We start from the raw sequence: 20,582 nt of genomic DNA, 5'->3' as shown, positions 1-20,582 counted from the left end.
AAAGATGAGCCCCCCAAAAATGACATTTGTTTTCATGTTATTTACCATGTAACAAGCAGTCTTTATTTCTGTAATACAGTTTTCATGGTCTTTTATTGCAGGATGGAGGCCAAGGAGAACAGTGATATTTGCCAGCTGGGATGCAGAGGAATTTGGCTTGTTAGGATCGACAGAATGGGCTGAGGTAAACCAATAGTGTTCAAAGAGAAGTTTGCACAGTGGCAGTTCTTTGAGAAATCTGTACTAGAAAGCAACACTTCTTCCGTCTCTCTTCCTCACTCTCTCTCTCTCTCTCTTTCATTTCCTTTTGAACTTCCAAGAATATATGGCTCCTTGCAGTATATGATGTCTTTCCCTGAAACAGCTGTTATTTCTGTGGATGGGAAAATAGTTCTGAGGAAAAAAAGTTCATCAGCCTTTTCTTCCTCTTTTCCTTCTCGTAGGAAAATGCCAAAGTATTGCAAGCACGAGGAGTGGCTTATATCAATGCAGATTCCTCCATCGAAGGTATGTAGTTTTGACCTGTGTTTTGCAGGAATAGTGATAGTATATACAGATGACTGGGAGGCATTTTGGCTTGGAGATCTGTGTAAGTTTCAATGTGATAATTTTGTTGCATTAGTTTGGGAGTAGATATGGGGAGAAACTGTGACCCAGAATCATAAAGTATCCTTCAGATAGTCCTGTTACTTCAGGGAAGAAGTCCATTACAGTAGCTACACTATTTGGGAAGTCATGGGGAGAGACGAGAAGTGTTGTGGCCCTGTCAGCAGTTCTATGGCAAATCTTTGGAGTCAGCTTCTCCTCTTAGAAAGTGTGTAATAAACATAGGGACATAGAAAAGCTCTTAAGGGTTGCTTCAGAAGCTGGGCTGTAATTCATCCTAACCAATACAAATGCACTGACAAGATCATAGGAGAATTCTACAGGGAGAATCAGCTTGTTCCTTGAGTGTAGCTGTCTAGTCCCTTTCTTATTAACAAATAATGGTTTCAGCTGAGTAAAACTTGCTCCTTCGAATAGTTTTTCCTTTTTTTCAGGAAACTACACACTACGAGTGGATTGCACACCACTGATGTACAGACTGGTGTACAGTCTGACTAAAGAGGTAATACTGCTTGAAATTTTTAGCCAGCATGTTCAGTGCTCACTTACTGGATGGGGCCCAGTGTCTAAAATATGGTGTCAGATGTTTCTTTCTTTCCTGACTGCAGTACTCCTTTTAAAGTCAGTAGCTAAGTAACTGGAGCTTTTTCCCAGGAGTGGCAAAGGGATTCAAGCTTATACCTTTAAATTATTAGCTATTCAGGATTAGGGGATTTTTCCACTCCTCCTGTGAAAGTATTCCTTCTAAGAACAAAAGAGTAAAAAAATGCCATGAGCCAGAGGACAGAAACAAGCACAAACCTGGCTGCCCAGTCCAACTACTAGGGTGCCCATGGTAGTGGAGACTTTGACTCCCTTTAGGCAAGGGAAGAAATTAGGCTTGCTACAGCATTGTTTTTAGCATGATGTGACAGGTTTGGTCAATGTGCTCAGCTTCAGTGTCCCCTGTTGGTTAGTCATGGGCTCTGACCATGATGCTCTCACACATATTTGGATGGCACACAAAATTAAAAGGCAAGGACCTTTCTCAGGCTGTAGCCTCACCATCTTAAGAGGTAAAATGTTCCTTGCTTTGACAGTGGGTCTTAGAGACTGGCACTAAGGGGTTTTTATTTCTGTTTTCTTTTTTAATGTTCATCTGAATTAAAGCATGAACATTGCTTTAGTCATCTTTGTGTGTATTTTATATACATATCTATAATATACATTCAACTACTGTATATATTCTATGAATCTACTATATCTGCGCTCATCTGCTGTATATATTCAGTCCTCCCTTTTCCAGGGTTGATAATTTGTTATCTCTTGGAACCTGGCATTAGACCGGTACAAAAGTAAAGGAAATGTAGTAATTCAGTATAATCATTTTCTGGCAATTGAAAGACAACAAACAAAATTTAACTCGGTTAAAATTAGGTGGCCAGAGAAAGATATTTCTGTCCTGAACTGCAGAAGCACTGATCACCTGCAGTTCCCATAGTAACCTATGCTAAGTGCAGGTGGTCAGAACAGTCAGAAAATCGAGTCAGCAGAGTCTCAGCTTGGACACCAAGAGCCTTCATTAAAATGTTGACCTAAATACCAGTAAATACGGTTACATAACCCTTCCTCGAGCTGGGAAGCAGCAACAAATGCTGATGAATACATGTAACCACAGCTTGTTGGTAGCTGATGTCTGAAGAGAATGCTGATCAGGAAGCAGGTCCCCTGTGATCCCATTAAAGTTAATCTGTGGCAAAAACTGTTAATGCTGTTAACACTGTTAACACTGTTCTATGAACAATTAGCTTTGTGACCAAAACCCCAAATATATTAGTTTTATTTTGATTCCTATTGTGGCATAATTCTTAGATAGTAGATATTAATATCTATTCTATTATTAATATCTATAATCTTTACTAAATTAAAGATAATAAAACCTCATCAGCCCACCAATAAAAAGGAAAGATGAAAAAATAGCCACAGTATTTAACCTGCTCAGTAATCTGGAAAGTAGTCAGAGTGATAGGAACAAACTTTAGGATGATCATGATTTATATGCCTCTGTAGCAGCTATGATGACATAAACACCAAGTACTGTACACTTTGCCCTTCTAAGGTTACTGCTGCATCCATGAAAATAACTTTTTGTGAACTAAAACAAGGTAGAAACAGTTTTGAATTAATCCATGACAAAACTGAAATTTCCTGCGTAAGTGAAAGAAAAAGTTTTGGGTTTGTGAGGGATTTTTGTGTTGAATATTTAAATTAAATTCTGAAAATCTCATAAATAAATATCAGAATGTAAATATTGACTTGAAATATTTTGCTTTCCGTGTGTTTTCTTCCATCAAAAATTACCTGGTTTTAGCAAATAAACTGTTCCTCTGGAAAGCGCTATACATTTGAAATGTTAAAATGGAAATGAAGAAAGGTTGAGGGACTTAAGACTGTGACTTATTCATTGCTGTAAAGCCATAGGCTTTATGTGATCACAGGTTGTATATTTGTTGCTTGGTAACACTTAAAATTGTTCCCTTTGTCTTTTTTTACAATATACTTTTTCTAGATACCAAGTCCTGATGAGGGGTTTGAAGGAAAATCTCTGTATGAGAGCTGGTATAAAAAAAATCCATCAAGTGAATATAAAGAGGTCCCCAGGTCAGTGACAAAAGAAAATAAATGATATACCAAAAATTATTATAACTTGTGTGGGTTTTTAAGTGTGGGTTTTAAAGAAATACCCACTTGAAAAACGGAGTGCCTAAAAGAAATGGTGTGATTCTCAGCTGGTGTAAATTTCAGAGCTTTATTGATTGCAGCTGATACACTATTGTACAACAGCTTTGTGAACTTGCCTTTGTAGCATGAACAGGAGGCTTTATATATGAAAAGTAAAGTGTTCGTGCAGTTTATAGAGATTTAGACAAATAAGGGTAGTATGCACAAGCCAGCAGCAGGCACACAAGATGCTAACGCAGCAGCTTTTCCTTGAACTCGCTTCCTGTCTCCTGGAAGGCCTTCAAGTTTGGGTGACTGGGGAGCACACCAAGCAGGATTTTACAACACTGTCCTTCAAATTTACCAGGCTTTCTCTAAAGAATCTCAGACTGATTCTATTCCATGGAGCCATGCTGATACTGTTGTGATTTCTCTGAGTTGAGAGCTCGGGATAGTGGAAGTTCAACAGGAGGAAGGTCATTGGGTCTTCTCAATGATTAAAGAGAGCGAGTTAAATTCTCCTCTTGAGAGTTTGATTTCTCTGACCCTGAGAATGATGACTGTGCTTCTCTAAGAATGCAATTGATAAGGTGCATGTAATGTAGGGGTCACAAGCAATTCATGGTATATTGACAGAAATAGTGTACTAGGGAAAGACTGTAGTGACTGCGACAGCAGAATAAAGAATTGCCACGGTACTGGGAAGCAAACTAAAATTATACTTTAAGTATTGTCACTCAAGGCATTTTCCTTTTTCTTGTTAAAAGAATAAATAAACTGGGTTCTGGCAATGACTTTGAAGTCTTTTTTCAACGTCTTGGCATCGCTTCAGGGAGAGCACGTTACAGTAAAAATTTGGTAAGTCTGTGTCTTTGTAATTTTGTCTCCCTTGTAACTGCCGGAATAATATCACCTGTAATTGAGCCATTTAGACTGCCAGTTTTTTGGAGGAGTTCGGTTTAGTGTGTCAGAGTGGAGCCCCAGTTCATTACTAGAACTCTATGTGCTACTGCAACACAAATATTTATTAAATAGGTCAGCTTGGTGTCAGTCAGACGAAAGACCTTTGCTCAGGATAAATGGATGTGCTCAAAATTACCTATGGTTGATGAAGGGTTTATAAGTGGCTTATGATGACTTTTGAATGATTTTTAATAACTTACGAAGTTCTGAATTCAAAATGGTTCATTTTTAATGGAAAATACATGTTTGACTGTGGAGCGTACTGTGAGAGGAGACTGACAAATGTTCAAGGAGCAATCTATTCAATGTGGTGTTTTCCTCTGAAAATGTGTATCCAAAGGCACAAACAGGAATGACTGTTGAGATCCAAGCAAAGAGAGGACAGGCAATCTCACCTTAATTTAGCCAACTAAAAGTTATGTGGCTGTTCTTAGCTACCTTCTTTAGGCTCTACATGGTCAGTGGAGAGAGGTATCTCCAAATGACTGTTCGTCATAGGTTGATGTCCAAGAGAACCACCACTGAGCAGTTCTTCTCATTCGACGGTCTGCAGTAGCTACATAGGGTTAGTGTGACCTGAACACTGAACTTTACAGTGCCTTGAATACCACAGCAAAGGTTTTCAAGCAAAGCTGAAGTATCCACAGCTGAATAATGGTTTTGTTTGGGTTGGTTTGTTTCAGAATGTAGAAAAATATAGCAGCTATCCAGTTTACCACACTGTCTATGAAACCTATGAAATTGTGGAGAGGTTTTATGATCCCACTTTCAAGAATCATCTGACAGTAGCTCAGGTACGGGGAGGGCTGGTGTTTGAATTGGCCAACTCCGTTGTGCTTCCTTTTGACTGTAGAGATTATGCATCAGCTGTGAGCAACTATGCTCACATCATCTATAATTTGTCAAGGAATCATGAAGAGGAACTGGCAACATACAATGTATCCTTTGGTACGTACAGGCTTTCATCGCACTCCTCTGTTAATGCTAGCAGTGCCTTATCTTAATGCGTATCTTAGTCATGACCTGGTATTTACCTTGCATTGAATGAACAGTAAATAAAATAAGTGCCACACCCTCAAATAATTTGAAATTTGAATATTTTGTCACTAGTATGCCTGTGTAGAGACTATGCGACTGCCAAGTAGAGCTGACACAGTTACACATTCATGGTTCACTGATGATGGCAACAAGATATCTTTGTCTTGGTCCCTAAAAATAATAACACTGCTTTGCAGTGTTGGATAGTTCTCTGTCCAACACTGATCATAGGATAACTCAGGTTAGAAGGAACCTCAGGAAGTCTCTAGGTCAACCTGCCCAAGGCAGGGTTAGCTCTGAGGTCAGACCAGGTTGCACAGAGCTTTATTCCATCTGGTCTTGAAAACCTGCAAGGACAGAGACTACAAAACCTCTGTGGTCCGCAGTGCTTGACAGTCCTTAGGGTAAAAAGATTCTCCTTATATCTAGTCAGAACTTCTCTTGTTTGAGTTTATGTACTCATGATGGCAAGTGCAAGCACCATGAGAGGTTTGCCTCATGGCTTGGTCAGGCAGGAATGGTTCAGCCCTGTGCCACAATAGGGATCTTCTACTGGCATGTGAAATTTTATTTCATGTTATAGGGATTCACAATACGCTTCCTGCCTGAGAAGCCTTTATTTTATTTGCAACATTATATACTATTCAGTTTAGAACTTGGCTGCTAATGACCAATATCAGGTATGTGTGTCTGCGTGTGCACACACACAGATGTACTCTCAGTCTTTCTCAAAACTCTGTATGTGTGGAGGTACATACCAGTAAAACACAGCTTGTTGTGATTTATAAATCCCGGACCTACTTGAACAGTCTGGTTCTGGCAATCCATGCTCTAGTTTTTGGTGTTTCTGTACATTCTTCAAGTAGGAAATAATAATATTTACAAAAATACTGATTTCTATTGTCTGCAAGGCAAATTTTCACACAGAATTATGTAGTTTTTAATGTAGAAATATGGGGTCATCTGATTTTCGATCAGTGAGAACTGACAGATCATGATCACAGTGAAAGATAAAGCTTTAATTTGAAGAATTTGATTTGTTAAATGATTTCTTTGGAATTTGAAGTTAAATACTTCCTTCCTGCTCCCTCCAGATGCTCTCTTTTCAGCTGTGGAGAATTTTACAGAAGTTGCTGCTAGCTTTCATGACAGACTGCAACAAATAGATACCAATAAGTAAGTTTAACTCTTTTTTTTTCTTCCAGTCAAATGCTCCATTTAGTCCTCTGAGCTCAGAGGGCATAGTCTTCACTTGCATTTAGTCCCCTGAATAACCTTGGTGACAAATGACAGACAGTCATTTGTTTCATTTTAAGTCCTTATGGAGTCTTGTCTTTAAGGATCTGGTTACTCTACGAAAAAAAGTATAGAAATGTTGGATTAGTGGGCATCAGAGACACTGCAGAGCCTGGGAATCTAGCCATGTCAGCTTCAAAAAGTGTCCAACTAATTAGTGTCAATTCTTGACAGGTTTTAGTTGAGGAGCAGTGCCAGGATGATACATGGATGTAACTAGAATGTTGGTTAGCATAAGCAGAGACAGCTGAGGTGTGTAACTCCCTCTAAGTAGAGACACGTCCTAAGATTTTGTCACTGGATTATCTTTAAAGGATGAATGTTGACTCGTGATCTTCGTTTGCCAGCACTCTAGTTTTCAAGATACAGGTAGCACTTACTGAAAATAAAAAAAATTGCTGTACCGTGATTGTGGTTGTGGTAAGCTTTTTTGATGAGCTTCCAAAAAATTCTATACACCACCTATACCAAAAAGTCTAATTTGCATTTGACTAATTTGCACTTTCTTTGTAGGCCATGCCCAGAATGACAAACCAAACTTTCTTTTGTACATACATATGTGTATGTTACAGTTCTTGGGAAGATTCTAATTTAGTCATTAGTTTACCGTTATGGAAGACTAAGTGAGAATAAAAGCCATCTTTTTAATGGCACCCACTTTCAAGATAAATGACTTAACAATAATTTCTTATGTAAAATATGACATTTATGATATATGACATATATGTGGCATTTTCAAATTGGTATCATTGATGGATGGCTTAAATCTAAACTTTAATTCAACCACCCAGTTTCGTCTTCCGTTTACACCAATGTAAACTTGAAACAATTTCATTGGTGGTAGTAGTTACTCCAGCCTTACTGTGATATAAGTTTTACCTTTTTTTAATTGGTGAATGCCTTCAAAGCTTTACAGTAAGTTACTTTGGATGTAAACTACCAACCCCACATATATTCAGTATAATCTTCACAGTTCTTTTATTTGTTAAGCATCAGTAGTATGCTCAGAGCCATTCAAAGCACACAGACACAGATGGTCTCTGCTCTGGGGAATTTACAATCTGCTGTCAGAAAAACACAATTCTTGGATGACTCAAAAGATGATTCTAACATCACAAGGTTCCTGTTTCTCAGATGTTGTGGTTTCACATAAAAATAAATGTGATTTTATTGAAGTAGTTCGCACCTGGCTGGCTTTGTGGAAAATAGGGTCTTCAGAAAGCTGTTGTACAAAGGAAAATAATGGTCTGCCTAAGCATCCTAATGAAAAGGAGATAAAGGAATAAGATGCAATATGAGAGAAAATACCTGAAAGTCTCCGTCTTCTTTGATACTATTCCTTGGCCTTTCAAAACAACTTTAAGAGACTTTAAGGTTATGAACCAGATTGTCTCACAGTACATATCAGCATAATTCTGTTGTGTGGGTTAGCTGTCTTTAGTGGGCTATACTTTAAGTTCAGCATCTTGGATCTACTGTCTTTCATAAATCAAGAGCTGTGTACATTGGGGCATGGGACGAAAGTGGGCCAAACACTCTGTAGCTAACATATTCCTGTTTTCTTTTTAGCCTACTTGCTGTCAGAACACTAAATGATCAGCTCATGTTGCTAGAAAGGGCTTTCATTGATCCTCTTGGATTACCTGGCAGGCCATTCTATAGGTAAGAAAGGCTTATTTTTCACTTTCTGCCTGGAATACATTATGAGAATTCCTTTAAGATTTAAAGGTCTCTAAATGGAATTGTAATTATTTTATTCAACATGGTAAAAGTAGATTAAACAGGACAAATAAGATTGAAAAGGGAAAGCAACATTAGGGGAAATTTCAGTGAGATACGCTATACAGAATGAGGAAAAGTCTTGTTGGAAGCCTATGCAGATCAGTAAACGCATTTCCATTGATTTCATTAGACTTCTAAACATATCTGTAAGTTTGGCCCTGGACTCAGTTGAGTAATTTCAGTGATAAAGGATCTTCAGGAAGTTATTATTATTTGAAAGTGAAATAGGGTATAACTGAAGTACCTACAATTTGATCTATTATAGCAGAACAGTCATGCAGTACTTCAACAGCAGTGAAGTGAATTCAGTAGTCCTTTCATCCAGTTCAAGAAGTTAATCTTGTTTGAGAGGCAGAACAGTCAAGTCTAACTTTTTGGTCCTTCTACCAGTCTACATAATTCAGAACAGTAATCTTTCCACTAAAAAGTAACTGTAGAAGGAGAACTTGAGATCTACAGTCGTTGTACCTCTGATAGCTTGTGATTAAAAATCTGTGGAGAACAGTCTCTTGTTAAAGCATCAGCTTTCCTTCCTCAAAACATACCTGTATCTGTTGGAGACTGTATATCTGTGAGAAAAGAAGCTGGCTTTTTTTAATCTCTCCATTTCATCTAAAATGAGAGAAAGGTAAATATTTTAGTGAACTTCATCTCAAGTCCTCTTAGCTATAAAGTTCTGGAATTCACATGGATAATGTAGTTTATGTTATTTTCTTGCTTCATAGATTATAGGTACTATTGCTGCAATAATCTCATTTATTTACATCTTCAGTGTCAAGAATTTAACAGATGACACAGAAACAGATTAGTTTTATCCAAAAAATAATATGTTTTGTTTTCCTAATGCAGAATATTGGTTTTTTTTTTTTTCCTTCAACTTCCCTACAGACATGTTATCTTTGCTCCAAGCAGCCATAACAAGTATGCAGGAGAATCATTCCCAGGGATCTATGATGCCATGTTTGACATTAAAAACAAAGCTGATCAACATGAAGCCTGGGAAGAAGTTAAGAAGCAGATTTCCATTGCAGCCTTCACTGTGCAGGCAGCAGCAGAAACACTGAAAGAAGTAGCTTAAATATCAACAACATAATCATCAATGAAGACTACATATGGCAGTTTGCAGAAGCCTTAAAAACAGAGCATTTAAAAACACTAGGCGGATTATTACAAAGAACACAAAATCAAAAAAATCTTGTTCTTTGCAAATAATATACCCAAGTAGAATGCATTTAGCAATGTTAACAATGTAATGCACCCCATTCGGAGAGCTCAGGCTTTAGATATCTTCTGAAGTGAGAGTGAAAAAGTTTCATGTTTTCGCTCAGCTTCATGTTTTAAAAATTGCTAACCACTGGATTTATTTTCAGAGCTTTGAGTTTTGCTAGCCTGATTATTATGGGAGTCTTCATAGTGCATCAGGAAACCAGAAGTCATTTCCTGTTTCTATCAGTTTCTAATTTTGTTGTTGACTTTTGATTATTTACCTTGGAGTTGCATAATTATACTCCAGGATAGCCCTTTCAGCTCTCCTTTTACACAAAGATTCATGTATGAAGGTGGGAAAACTGTCACATACCGTGTGCAGGATGTATAATGATCATAACAAGTTTTGGGCAGACAGCCCAGAATACTCATCCATGACGTTCTTATCTTCACATGCTGAGTCTTGCAGCTGTTTGCAAATAAAAGGCAAGAAGCCACCTAAGTCACCAGAGTAAAATCAAGGCAATACATCTTGTCAGACATCATCTCACAAAACATGTCTTTCGAGATTCAGACCTACTTTTATTCTTTTATCCAAAATCTACCCATGCTATGCCTCTTCCATATCAAGGTATTTTTAATATTAAGACAATTAGAAGCAAAGAAAATTCATCATATCCTTAGTTTGAATGTATACCAAATTATTACTGTCTTTGTAGAGTCTGTATTTCTGATTTTGGTGTGCAGCTTACTCCTATGACAGGCTGCTCAAAAGTCTACTATCTACTTTATCGCTGCTGGCTGCTCCACTGCTCCTTTTGCCAGTGGAGAATTCATTATGATGGTCTATAAGCCACCTCTGGTGAAATTAGCCAGGTTAGTTTAGATCATCGGTTAGGTTGACCTAGAGGATTTTGTCTGCAGTAATCAAGGGAATGATAACACAAATCCACCATGCAGAAAGGAGCAGCAATAAACAGCATCTGTTAACTAGCTGGGTACAAAAAGTATTTTTCTATTGCTAAGGAGGATGAACTGAAGCGCCAGACTCCAAAATTGTGGTGATCTTTCCCTAATGACCTACCTGTAAACTTCCTCAGCAACTTTTTCACTCAGCCCAAAAGACATAATTTTTTAATCTCTGGCCTAACCGTAGCATTGTTCCGTTTAAGTTTAATTAGAGCCCTTTTTGGGAATAGCTAGCAGATAATATACAATGTCAGGGCCGAGGACCTCACAAAATACAGAGATAGTTACACTCTTAAAATACAGCAACATCCATTTTTAAAAAAAAGTCTGTGGGCTGTCACCTAGTCACTGCAGGGAATAGGATATAGGAACAGAAGTTCTCTCTCTCCTATTGACTCTGTTCCCCTGCACACAAAAAACTCAAGACTAACTGGTCTAGAGAGAGGAAGCAACTGGTTGTAACGCAGTGATTTACATGATGTTTTGGTAAAGTGGAATTCAAACTGTTCAGTGCCTTCTCACACATTTGGGTCTGCTTTGTGACCCATCTTTGTTCAGTGCAAACCACAACCTGTAGCATTTGAATTTGTAAAGCAAATGGAGCCTTGCTTAATTTTTTAAGAGAAGAATATCTTAGATTGACTCAGTCCAGCTCGTTCTCCAAGCCCTAACCCAGTCTCCTGTCAAAGAGATCTAAGACCCTATGCTCCATGCTGTCAATGAGGGTCTTTCCCCAACTCGCTTGTCAGCATGAAGCTTTTCTGAACTCCATTCTGAGAAGCCTAATACTAGGTGCTGACTTATTTTGAGACAGCCACTGTGATTCTTATCCTTAGCTTATCCAGCATCACCTTGGATGTTCCTGGTCCCACTACACAAAACCACCACAATTTACAAATTTGTTATGACAAACCAGCACTCATTCTGTTTTTCCTCAATATACTGGGCTGCAACTTGTGCCTGTTCAACAGCATCTTCAACAGGTGCTAAGACATCTTTGCATGTTTATCTGGGCCTTGCTGAGAGAGGGGAAGACAGACAGTGGGTGGTAGGCAGGATGGGTATTCTATGGTAAGCTGTCTGTGCTTGTAAGTGTATACCTCAGACTCCTTCGTTTCTGTGAGGAAGGAAGCACAGGTGTCTAGTTCTGCAAGCCCCAAGTTAGACAAGGTAGCACCTAGCATTTAGACACATCATGGCCCATTCTAAAGTTCTTGATCAGTTTTTAAATTGAAAATAAAGATGCTTTTTAGTCTTCAAGAACTTCTATGCAAATTCTGGCAAGAACATTCTTCTCACTAAATCATTTCTTATTGTCAGTCTTCCATGGAGTCTAGATAGAGCCACTGCAGCCTTCAGCTCCTCAGAGATTATTCCAGGCAGAAGTTGCTGGTGTTATTACTGGACAGCAAAGGGCAAAGCTTATGTAGCTAATTACTGAAGCTGCATGATCTGTAGTCATCTGTCCAACTCATATGTCAAAATATATGCATGGATGCATATGCAACTGTCCATTTCCTATGTGTGTCACTAGGATTATGAGTTCTAAACAAAAAGCAAAAAATGAAACAATAGTGTATGCCTCGAGAAATGTCATTTCACATGACTCATTTACCAGGATGATACAAAGAAACAAGGGTCACATTTCACATTTATGATCAAATTTGGGCCAACTGACATGTGCCAGGAAATGAAGACATCTTGTTTCTACCAGACAAGTGGGAAACAATGGTTAAATAAATAAGTAATATGCGTTAAAAGCACTGTCTGTTAATATGTTCTTGCAAACTTTGTAGCTGCACTGAGAAACATTTCTAGTCCATTGATTTTTAGAGCTCAGAAAACTGTCTGAACCAGCCACATGTGCAGAGAGGTGGTATGCTATGGAGTAGTCTACTAAGAAAAAGGCAGACAATGAGAAGCCAGATACAGGAATAACTACTTTTTAAGCATCTGCATTTTTTGTTAGATCTGCCAGGGTATCTCAGGGGCATACCTATTAGCTAACTCAAACCCTGACTGTCAAATCCTTTCCTACACGAGGAGTCAAGATAAGATTTATATGCTAATTCTCCTTCAGCAAAGTAGAACTTTAAAGTCTTTTTCTAGACTTCTACAGTGAGTTGAAATTTAACACTGCCAAATGCTGTTGACCAGATAGCTGATTTGGCTCTCAAGCTCTGATACTATTCCACAGTAATTGGCCAACAAAGACTGTTGAATTAAATAAATAAATAAAAAAAATCGGATGTTAACAGGAACAAAACCCAAAATCAACTAAGTATGTTGAATTTATAGTTTATTAATCATCTAACCTGAGCCAGCTGTTCATGTAACTACAGATGTTTTTAGCTAGAGATGGCCATTAGCAGAGCTGTTTACTATAATCAACTTTCAGTTCTTTTATTTTCTAAATATGCTGTGAGTAATACTTGGAAGAACTAAGATCCTAATGCCAGACAGCTCCTTGCAAACACTCATTTGGCTTTTACAGTTATTGCAGACAAACTCACCAAGTCATTGATTTATATACACCAGCAGACTTAATTACAAGACAGGAGCTTTAGAAGCATTTAGCAAGCAGAGGGAGGAACCTAGCTGGCACTGTGGCATTGTTGAGAGCATCCTTTCCAGTTTGAGCAATTATGTTAAAGAATCTGGAGGTGAAATGAAAAAGTAGCAGTATTTTTTGAAGAAAGTACTTCCTATCATGATCATAAATTGGATGGTCTGAAAATTTTTCCAAAGAAGTCCACACAATGACCATCCTAAATGACCATCTAAATCAAGTTAAATGAAAGCATACATGTGTGTTGAAAAGGTAGAAACTATACTTGTGTTAAAATGAATCCTTGCTTTCATGAAACCAGCAGTCAGTGTTACTTTGGCTGGAAAGTCTGTTGACCTGGCAGCATAATTTCTAAATTAAGATGCTGTTGACACAGATCTTACTTCAAGTGTTGATTTAGCTGAGACAGAGCAATCACTGGTAGTCAAGATCTTTGAGATGGGACGTGTGCTCATCTCTGCTTGTATGAACAGTTTGAAATGTGCTGCTGGACTACAGACAATACCATAGTGGAGCAGAGCAGCCAACTCTCACAGCTGGAGTCAGAATAAATTGTATTCTTTCACCTGATGGACAGCAGCTCCCCAGTGCAGGGGATTGTAGTAAATGGAAGAATATCACACAATTATAGGATCATAGGATTGGAAGAGAACTCAGGATGTCTCTAGTGCAAACTCCTGCTCAAAGCACAGTGAGCTCCAGGGTCAGACCAGGTTGCACAGAGTTTTATCAAGTCTAGTCTTGAAAATCTCCAAGGATGGAGATCGCATAACCTCTTTGTGCAACATATTCCAGTGCTTCACTGCCCTCATGATGGAGAAGCTTTTCCTTATATCCAGACAAAACCTCTTGTTGTTTCAGTTTATGACTGTTGTTTCTCATCCTCCTGTCATGCCTACTGAAGAGGCTGGCTCTGTCTTCTTGAGAAACTTCTTATACATGCAGGAAGATATTGTTTGGTTTATGTTCAATGCACAGTCCTTTACTCTGCCTCACTAGATACATTCCTCTTGTAGAAGAAAGGATCAAAGTTTGCAAGATGAACTTGTCAGCTGACAACAATGTAAACTTTATTTTAACTGGAGTCTGATAATGGACTCCTGAAGTTCAAGATAACAGAGACTCCAAGCATCGACATTTACTACCCTTTTAACCTGATAGTCAGATAGACTGCAGAGGCCGTGAGAGAGTTTTGGGGAACTGCAACTGGCAGAGTCAGAAGGAAACTACTCATTTGAAATTGCGCTTGAGCATTCCCCTGTTGCCATTTTTCCTGCAAGAGCTGCCTTTTCCACACACCAGGGCCCTTTGATCTCTCAAGCCACAAGTTCAACCTTTAGTCAAACAACAGGTCAAGCAGCACAACAGTAGCATATCTTTCTTGCTGCTGATATTAACCTTTGGAGCCCAGTTGCTGAGCAGCTACAACCTACAATTTACAAGCCCTGTCATTCATTCTGTGTATTATGTGTTTTTCTGTACTGTTGCTGGTTTTGCTAATTGGCTGCATAGCATAATTATGCATTCAACAAAAAAATGCATGCTAGTTTTGCATTTGTCATTCATGTGTATCTGCCATTTTTGGAGCTTTTTTAGTTTACCACATTTTGGGGGGTTTTTGTTGTGGCTTTTTTGTTGGGTGTGTTTTTTTTTTTTTTTTTTACTAAGCAGAATATATGTAGCTATCTACAAGTTCTGCTAGCTTCAGCTGAACCTCACTCTTGTTTTCACTCTCAAATGTGCAATTCTCACTACTCCTGAGCTCACTATGAGGCCTATGCTGTAACTGATAGTTTTCTTGCTAGTTTTAAAAGTGGTATTAATTTGAAGAAGTACTGTGTGTTCAGGAGTTTGTCTGTATTTTGTACTTTTTTTCCAGTTTTGTCACCTGGTCTGAGAAAATAAATCTCTCCTAATCTTTTCATGTTGCTTGTCTTGCATAATTTTTGTGACTACTTAGGACCGGTTTTATCTCCCATCAGCCTCAGGTCTTAACGTTGATTACATTTAGGCTAAGGTTGGTATTTTCAACATTGAATAAAATACCCAATTATTCTCAGAGAAGCAGCCTTAGCAGTATCTCGCAGATAGTAGAAGTGCTAGCAGGAAAAGCCCCTTGTAAAAGAATAGGGTGACTGACAGATGCAGTTTTGGTTTGGTCAGGAAGTTACTCAAAGAGAGATGAGTCTTATGGGATACTGATTATGTAAAAGCTCAGAGCTTTCTCCTTGGCTGCTAAGTGAGATGCTCAGTAATAGCTAAGAGTGAGATGAGGTTTGGTTTGGAGCAGCTTTTTACACCTCCTCACAGATGTGATTTTGCATTCTAGGCATGCTGTAATTAAGATCTCACCATAGCAGGCTCATTTTAATCTGACTCCAGTTGTTCTGAGGAGCATTTGTAAGACATGATTCTAGAACTTTGGCTTTGTGATTTAGTAACATGTATAGTGGGTTATTTAGGCCATGTCCCAAGACTCAGGAAACAGTGAACATGCAGGATAGATACTGCATTCCTTATGCTGCCTATCTTGGAACTGGTAGTACCAGCAAAGGGGAGAAAGTAAAAGAAGTACAGAAAAATAAAAGAGAGGGACAAGAAAGGAGCAGCAAAACAATGCTAAAGAGAACCACCTTTTCCAGCGTAAGCACTGAGGAAAATGGAAGCTGGTATATGAGGAGCTAGTTTTATTCCCCCTCCTTTCTTTTGGAAAACTTAGTTCTAACTCCTCTTTGCTCTCTCCCCACATTCTTTAAGAAGCATCTGGATTTCTGCACCCTGTTCCCCCTTCCAAAAGGGAAGCCAGTAGCATCTATAAACTTTGTTATCAAACCAACTTTAAACTTCTGTTCTCCTGGGTGAATGCTATTTATTTTGCCTTTATATGCTCTTTTTCTCATCTTCCCAGGGAGTGTGTAGATGAGATAGCTCAGAGATACTTTTGCAACATATGAGCAAGCAATTTCAAATATCTATGTATAAAATAGATATGACCCAAGAGGGACAACAAAAATTCTTGTGCAGTAATGTCACTCCTTACACTGGTGTCCACAACATACCAAGCTGATTCATAGAATAGAATGGGTTGGAACAGACCTCCAAAGATCATCTAGTCCAGCCCCCCCTGCCATGGACAGGGGCATCTTCAACTCAATCAGCTTGCTCAGAGCCCCGTCCAACCTGGCCTTGTATGTTTCCAGGGATGGGGCATCTACCACCTCTCTGGGCAACTGTACCAGTGCCTCACCAGCCTCACCGTAAAAAATTTCTTCCTTCTATCTAGTCTGAATCTACCCTCTTTTAGTTTAAAACCATTCCCTTTGTCCTATCACTTCAGGCCCTACTGAAAAGTCTGACCCCATCTTGCTTATAAGCTCTCTTTAAGTACTGAAAGGCCACAATAGGTCTCCCCAGAGCCTTTTCTTCCCCAGGCTGAACAACCACAACTCCCTCAGCCTGTCCTCACAGGGGAGCTGTTCCATCCCTCTGATCATCTTCACAGCTCTCCTCTGGACCCACTCCAAGTCTATGGAAGAAGCAGTAAATAATCCCTTATTCAGCTGGGAAAGATAAATAAATATTTCAAGAATTTAGGGCTGGAAAGAACCCAAAAATTCCAATGTATGAAAATAGGAGGTTTCAGAATGTGGCTTTATTCAACACTGGAGTAGGACTACAATAATTCATGAGAGAGAGACCTACTTGTTTTCAAACAGTTGATGGCACAGTTGTTCGGTAATCTGCTCAAGCAATACATATGTGAGGTTCATTACTTTTCTATGCCTGATGAAGAGCATGAGTTTAAACATGACTGGATAAATTTGCAGGACTGGTTTATGAAGACTGTGACTTTCTTTCCCAGTGAGTATTTCACTCGTTTACAACACCTGAAGGAGTTTAGGAGAGAAAAAATTAGCCCAGATTAACCAATAATTAGAGCACCTCAACCTAGTCAGAATGACAATTTTTTACAGAGGACTTCACTTTCTGAGGGAAATGTTATAACTCCAGGGCTCTTCTGAGTAACAAACTTCCCTGCCATTTATATCAAACTCCCACTCTTGCTATGGTATGTCTGAGCCATCACACAGCCAAGGAAACACAAAGCTGCTCAAACATTTCCATCAAGGCATGGATCAGTGCAGGGCACCCAAGAACTCTGTTTTTTTTCCACCCACTCAACAAACTTCCTCATGAAGAGGAGGAGGAGAAGGGGGAGGAGGATGAGGCGGTGGTGGTGGTGGTGGAGGTGCTCCAGGTGCTGGAGCAGGTGTTGCCCTGCAGCCTGGGGACGAGGCCGCAGTGGAGCAGATCTCCTCACTGCAGCCGGTGGAGGACCCCACACCAGAGCAGCTGGATATTTCCTGAATGAACTGCAGCCTGTGGAGAGCCCACACAGGAGCAGGGGAACAGTGGGAGGAGAAAGGAGCCACAGAGAGGGGCAGTTAGGTACTGATCATAATCCCCATTCCCCACCCCCTGTGCCGTGTGGGGTGGGGGTGTTGGAGGAGTCAGGAGTGATGGAGTGAAGGTCAGCCTGGGATAAATAGGCAGGGAAGCTGTTGTTTTAATTTTTGTCTTTGTTTTCTACTACCAAATCTATTTTAATTGACAATAAATTAAATTAATTTTCCACATGTCAAGTCCGTTTTGCCCGTGACAGTAACTGGTTGGCAATCTCTCTGTCTTTATCTCAAACCACGGACATTTCCATCCTCTGTTCTTCTGTCCCACTGAGGAGGGGGAGCGAGTGAGCAGCAGGGTGGGACTGTGGCCCTTAGCCAAGGTTAACCCACCACAGCTGGGAATATATCTCATTCTTTCTCAACCTTAATCACGACTATCGTAAAATCTTCTTCAGCAGCACAACATTTTCTATCTGCATCCCTTTTTGAAGCCTGCATATGCAGAGAGATCATGGCCAGTTCTGAGCAGCCACTTCTTTTAATGGGGTTAAGCATTTTGCATTGCTCAACAGCATTCATTAAGATCAGCTCTAGTTCAGCATAAAGTATTAATCTGAACTGAAAACAGAAAAAAGGATAGAATAAGTTAAAATGACTTGAGCATATGCAATACAAGGCCCCTTGTATTGCTCATTCTTTTCACTGAACTTCACTTGTCCATGCTTATATCCTAGTTATGTCCAAGACTCACTCTATAACGAGAGGAGAAGAAAAAAAACACTTCTAAGGTATAACTTATTTCAGTCTAAATCAATGCCTGAAGCAAAGCACCTGTTTCTCACCACCGATTTCTGAAATAGGAAGCCTGCTTCAGAAGGTGAGGAATTGGCATTATACGTCTCTAAATAAGATGAGATGAGCCTCACCTCCAATGCCTGCTTGGCCCATTCTGTGCTGGCTTACCAACACTTTTAACAGATACGTAAGGCAACATATGCAGGGTCTCTAGGTCAACCCACAAAAATTTAGTACTCTAGGTCATAAAAGATGTGGTCCGTGGAAATGCACAAAAAGCAGTCTTTAGAGTTTATCATTTGAATGACACTCAATGCTCTGTGAAGAAGCCCTGTAAATCTATGAAGGTATATGGTACAAGTAGGATATGAAAATATTGATCACTAATAAGGGAAAATAGGTTCACAAGTCATACGAGGACTGTGAAACCCCAGCTTGGTACTACAGAAATATGAGACATCAGCTTCACAGACCATGATGGAAATGAAGCAGAATGATCAGGCATTCCTAGTGTGATCTGGTGACTTGATTTCATGTTTTTTAAAAAGTAATCAAGTCAATGTATTATTTACTGGGTTTGCATCATCGTTCATAAAATAGTCACTCATGTGAGGTACCTTAACCTTGGATTTGAATCAGGTTTCTACTCTAAGGAAAGACTTTGCTTCAAATTCAATTCAGAAGTCTCTCCTTTGTGGTCTTTGTGTCTTTGGATGGCAGACTGGGAAAAGGCAGCTTTCCATTCAGCCTAGTCCAGTCTAAACCAGTAAAGCCTACACGGCAACTGTCCTGGTGTTACTTCAGCCCCTCCAAGTGATATGTGTTGCACCAGGACTAACATTTATCATGACAGATCTTTTTATAATACTCTTCCTATTGTAAACCAATATATTTTCTCAATGCTTTCTGATTAACATGAGAACGTCACACTCGACTTTGCAAAACATGAGTTTTATGCACTTCCTTTATATGCATTGACATTTCTGGGACAGGTCTGGCTCAAAAATCAGTCCAGGAGGAGAGGAAACAACAGCATGGATGTTAAATTGCCAATGAGTTTAAGGCTCAGAGTCTCCTCTAGACAGTATGACAGTTGTGTCCCTTAGTTGCATCGTATTATGTAATTAGAAATCTCAGCGATTCAAATAAGAATAAAAAGAATCACAGAAAGGCAGCAAATGAGATTGCCTTATATAGTCCCTTACATAGGAATTAAAAGTGTGTCATGCCAGCTCTCACAACATAGTCTGCCCAGAGACACCTGAATCACAAACATTGACTTATATGCTTTGGTAAAACTTCAAATTTCACTGTGATTTTGAGAAATTACTAAGATATTAGTAAGATACCAGTATTGTATTATTGACATTGACTTAGATTTTAAATTTCTGAGGATTTGAGGGTGGTTTTAAATCTATATAATGAAAGATTGGAAAAAATCTTCAGTAAAAGTCTGCCCTGGATTGGATGCAATGTGTGGTAATGTTTCAATCAAGAAATTCAGAATAGCAGCCACATACATCGGTATGTGAATCTGTAAGGAATTCCACGGATAATGGATGTTTTCTGAGACAGAACAGGTAAGAGAATGAAAAGTTTTTCTTTGATGGTCTCAGATGAAAATTACCAGAGATCAAGCGCAAAGCATCCTCGTTGTGCTCTTGACAGCAAACAACCTTGTTGTGAGGTCTGTCTGGAGCCCATATCACACAGAATGCCCTCAAAATCCTTCCTCATCGGACTGACTTAAGGACGTGACTCTTGGCTCATGACCTGCATGTTTCCATACTGCTCTGTGAGTGACCGGTCGGTATGTTTTGAAACTGTCATGCCCACATGATCCTAAAGCACTCTCTGATTGGCTCTGCGCTTCCTTTAGATCAAGAAGTGCTCATGTAGAACAATATGCAGATATAGAGAGAGACATTTCTGTATATGTGTGGACAAATGTGTATAAATATATATTTATTTATACATAGATACACTTTATGTGTATAAATACATCTATATATGTGTATATGTTGCACATTATATATATTATATATACACATATATATCAATATAGTAAGGAAATAAGGATCATAAGAAAAGACCCAAAAGTTTTCCCAACCCCCCACGCAAACCAGAAGAGCCAGCCAATGGGTTCATAAGTCAGAAACTTTATTTCAAGGTTGGTTCCGGACAGAGAAGGTGGGTGTCACGGAGCTCCCCCTGTCCAAGGCTGTGGGGATCTTCCAGCTGCCTGTGGGACC

At 39.2% G+C, this 20,582-nt stretch overlaps 1 protein-coding gene across 2 annotated transcripts in view; it reads left to right on the top strand.

Annotated features, from left to right (window-relative positions):
- LOC141939808 (putative N-acetylated-alpha-linked acidic dipeptidase) overlaps positions 1–15,053 on the top strand; it is a 33,501-nt gene extending 18,448 nt beyond the window's left edge. The window contains exons 11-19 of one of the 2 annotated variants that reach the window (XM_074860300.1): positions 102–184; positions 444–507; positions 1,041–1,108; positions 3,155–3,246; positions 4,074–4,164; positions 4,953–5,217; positions 6,402–6,483; positions 8,173–8,265; positions 9,274–15,053. In XM_074860300.1, coding sequence (XP_074716401.1) covers positions 102–184; positions 444–507; positions 1,041–1,108; positions 3,155–3,246; positions 4,074–4,164; positions 4,953–5,217; positions 6,402–6,483; positions 8,173–8,265; positions 9,274–9,463 — 1,028 coding nt within the window. In that variant the 3' untranslated portion in view covers positions 9,464–15,053. The remainder of the gene's footprint in view (positions 1–101; positions 185–443; positions 508–1,040; positions 1,109–3,154; positions 3,247–4,073; positions 4,165–4,952; positions 5,218–6,401; positions 6,484–8,172; positions 8,266–9,273) is intronic. The other variant, XM_074860301.1, reaches the window with a different exon arrangement.
- Positions 15,054–20,582: the final 5,529 nt, after the last annotated feature.

The sequence above is a fragment of the Strix uralensis genome, chromosome 2 (assembly GCF_047716275.1).
Source record: "Strix uralensis isolate ZFMK-TIS-50842 chromosome 2, bStrUra1, whole genome shotgun sequence".
In the NCBI taxonomy this organism is placed as follows: domain Eukaryota; kingdom Metazoa; phylum Chordata; class Aves; order Strigiformes; family Strigidae; genus Strix; species Strix uralensis.
This window is presented reverse-complemented; position numbering and strand designations above follow the sequence as displayed.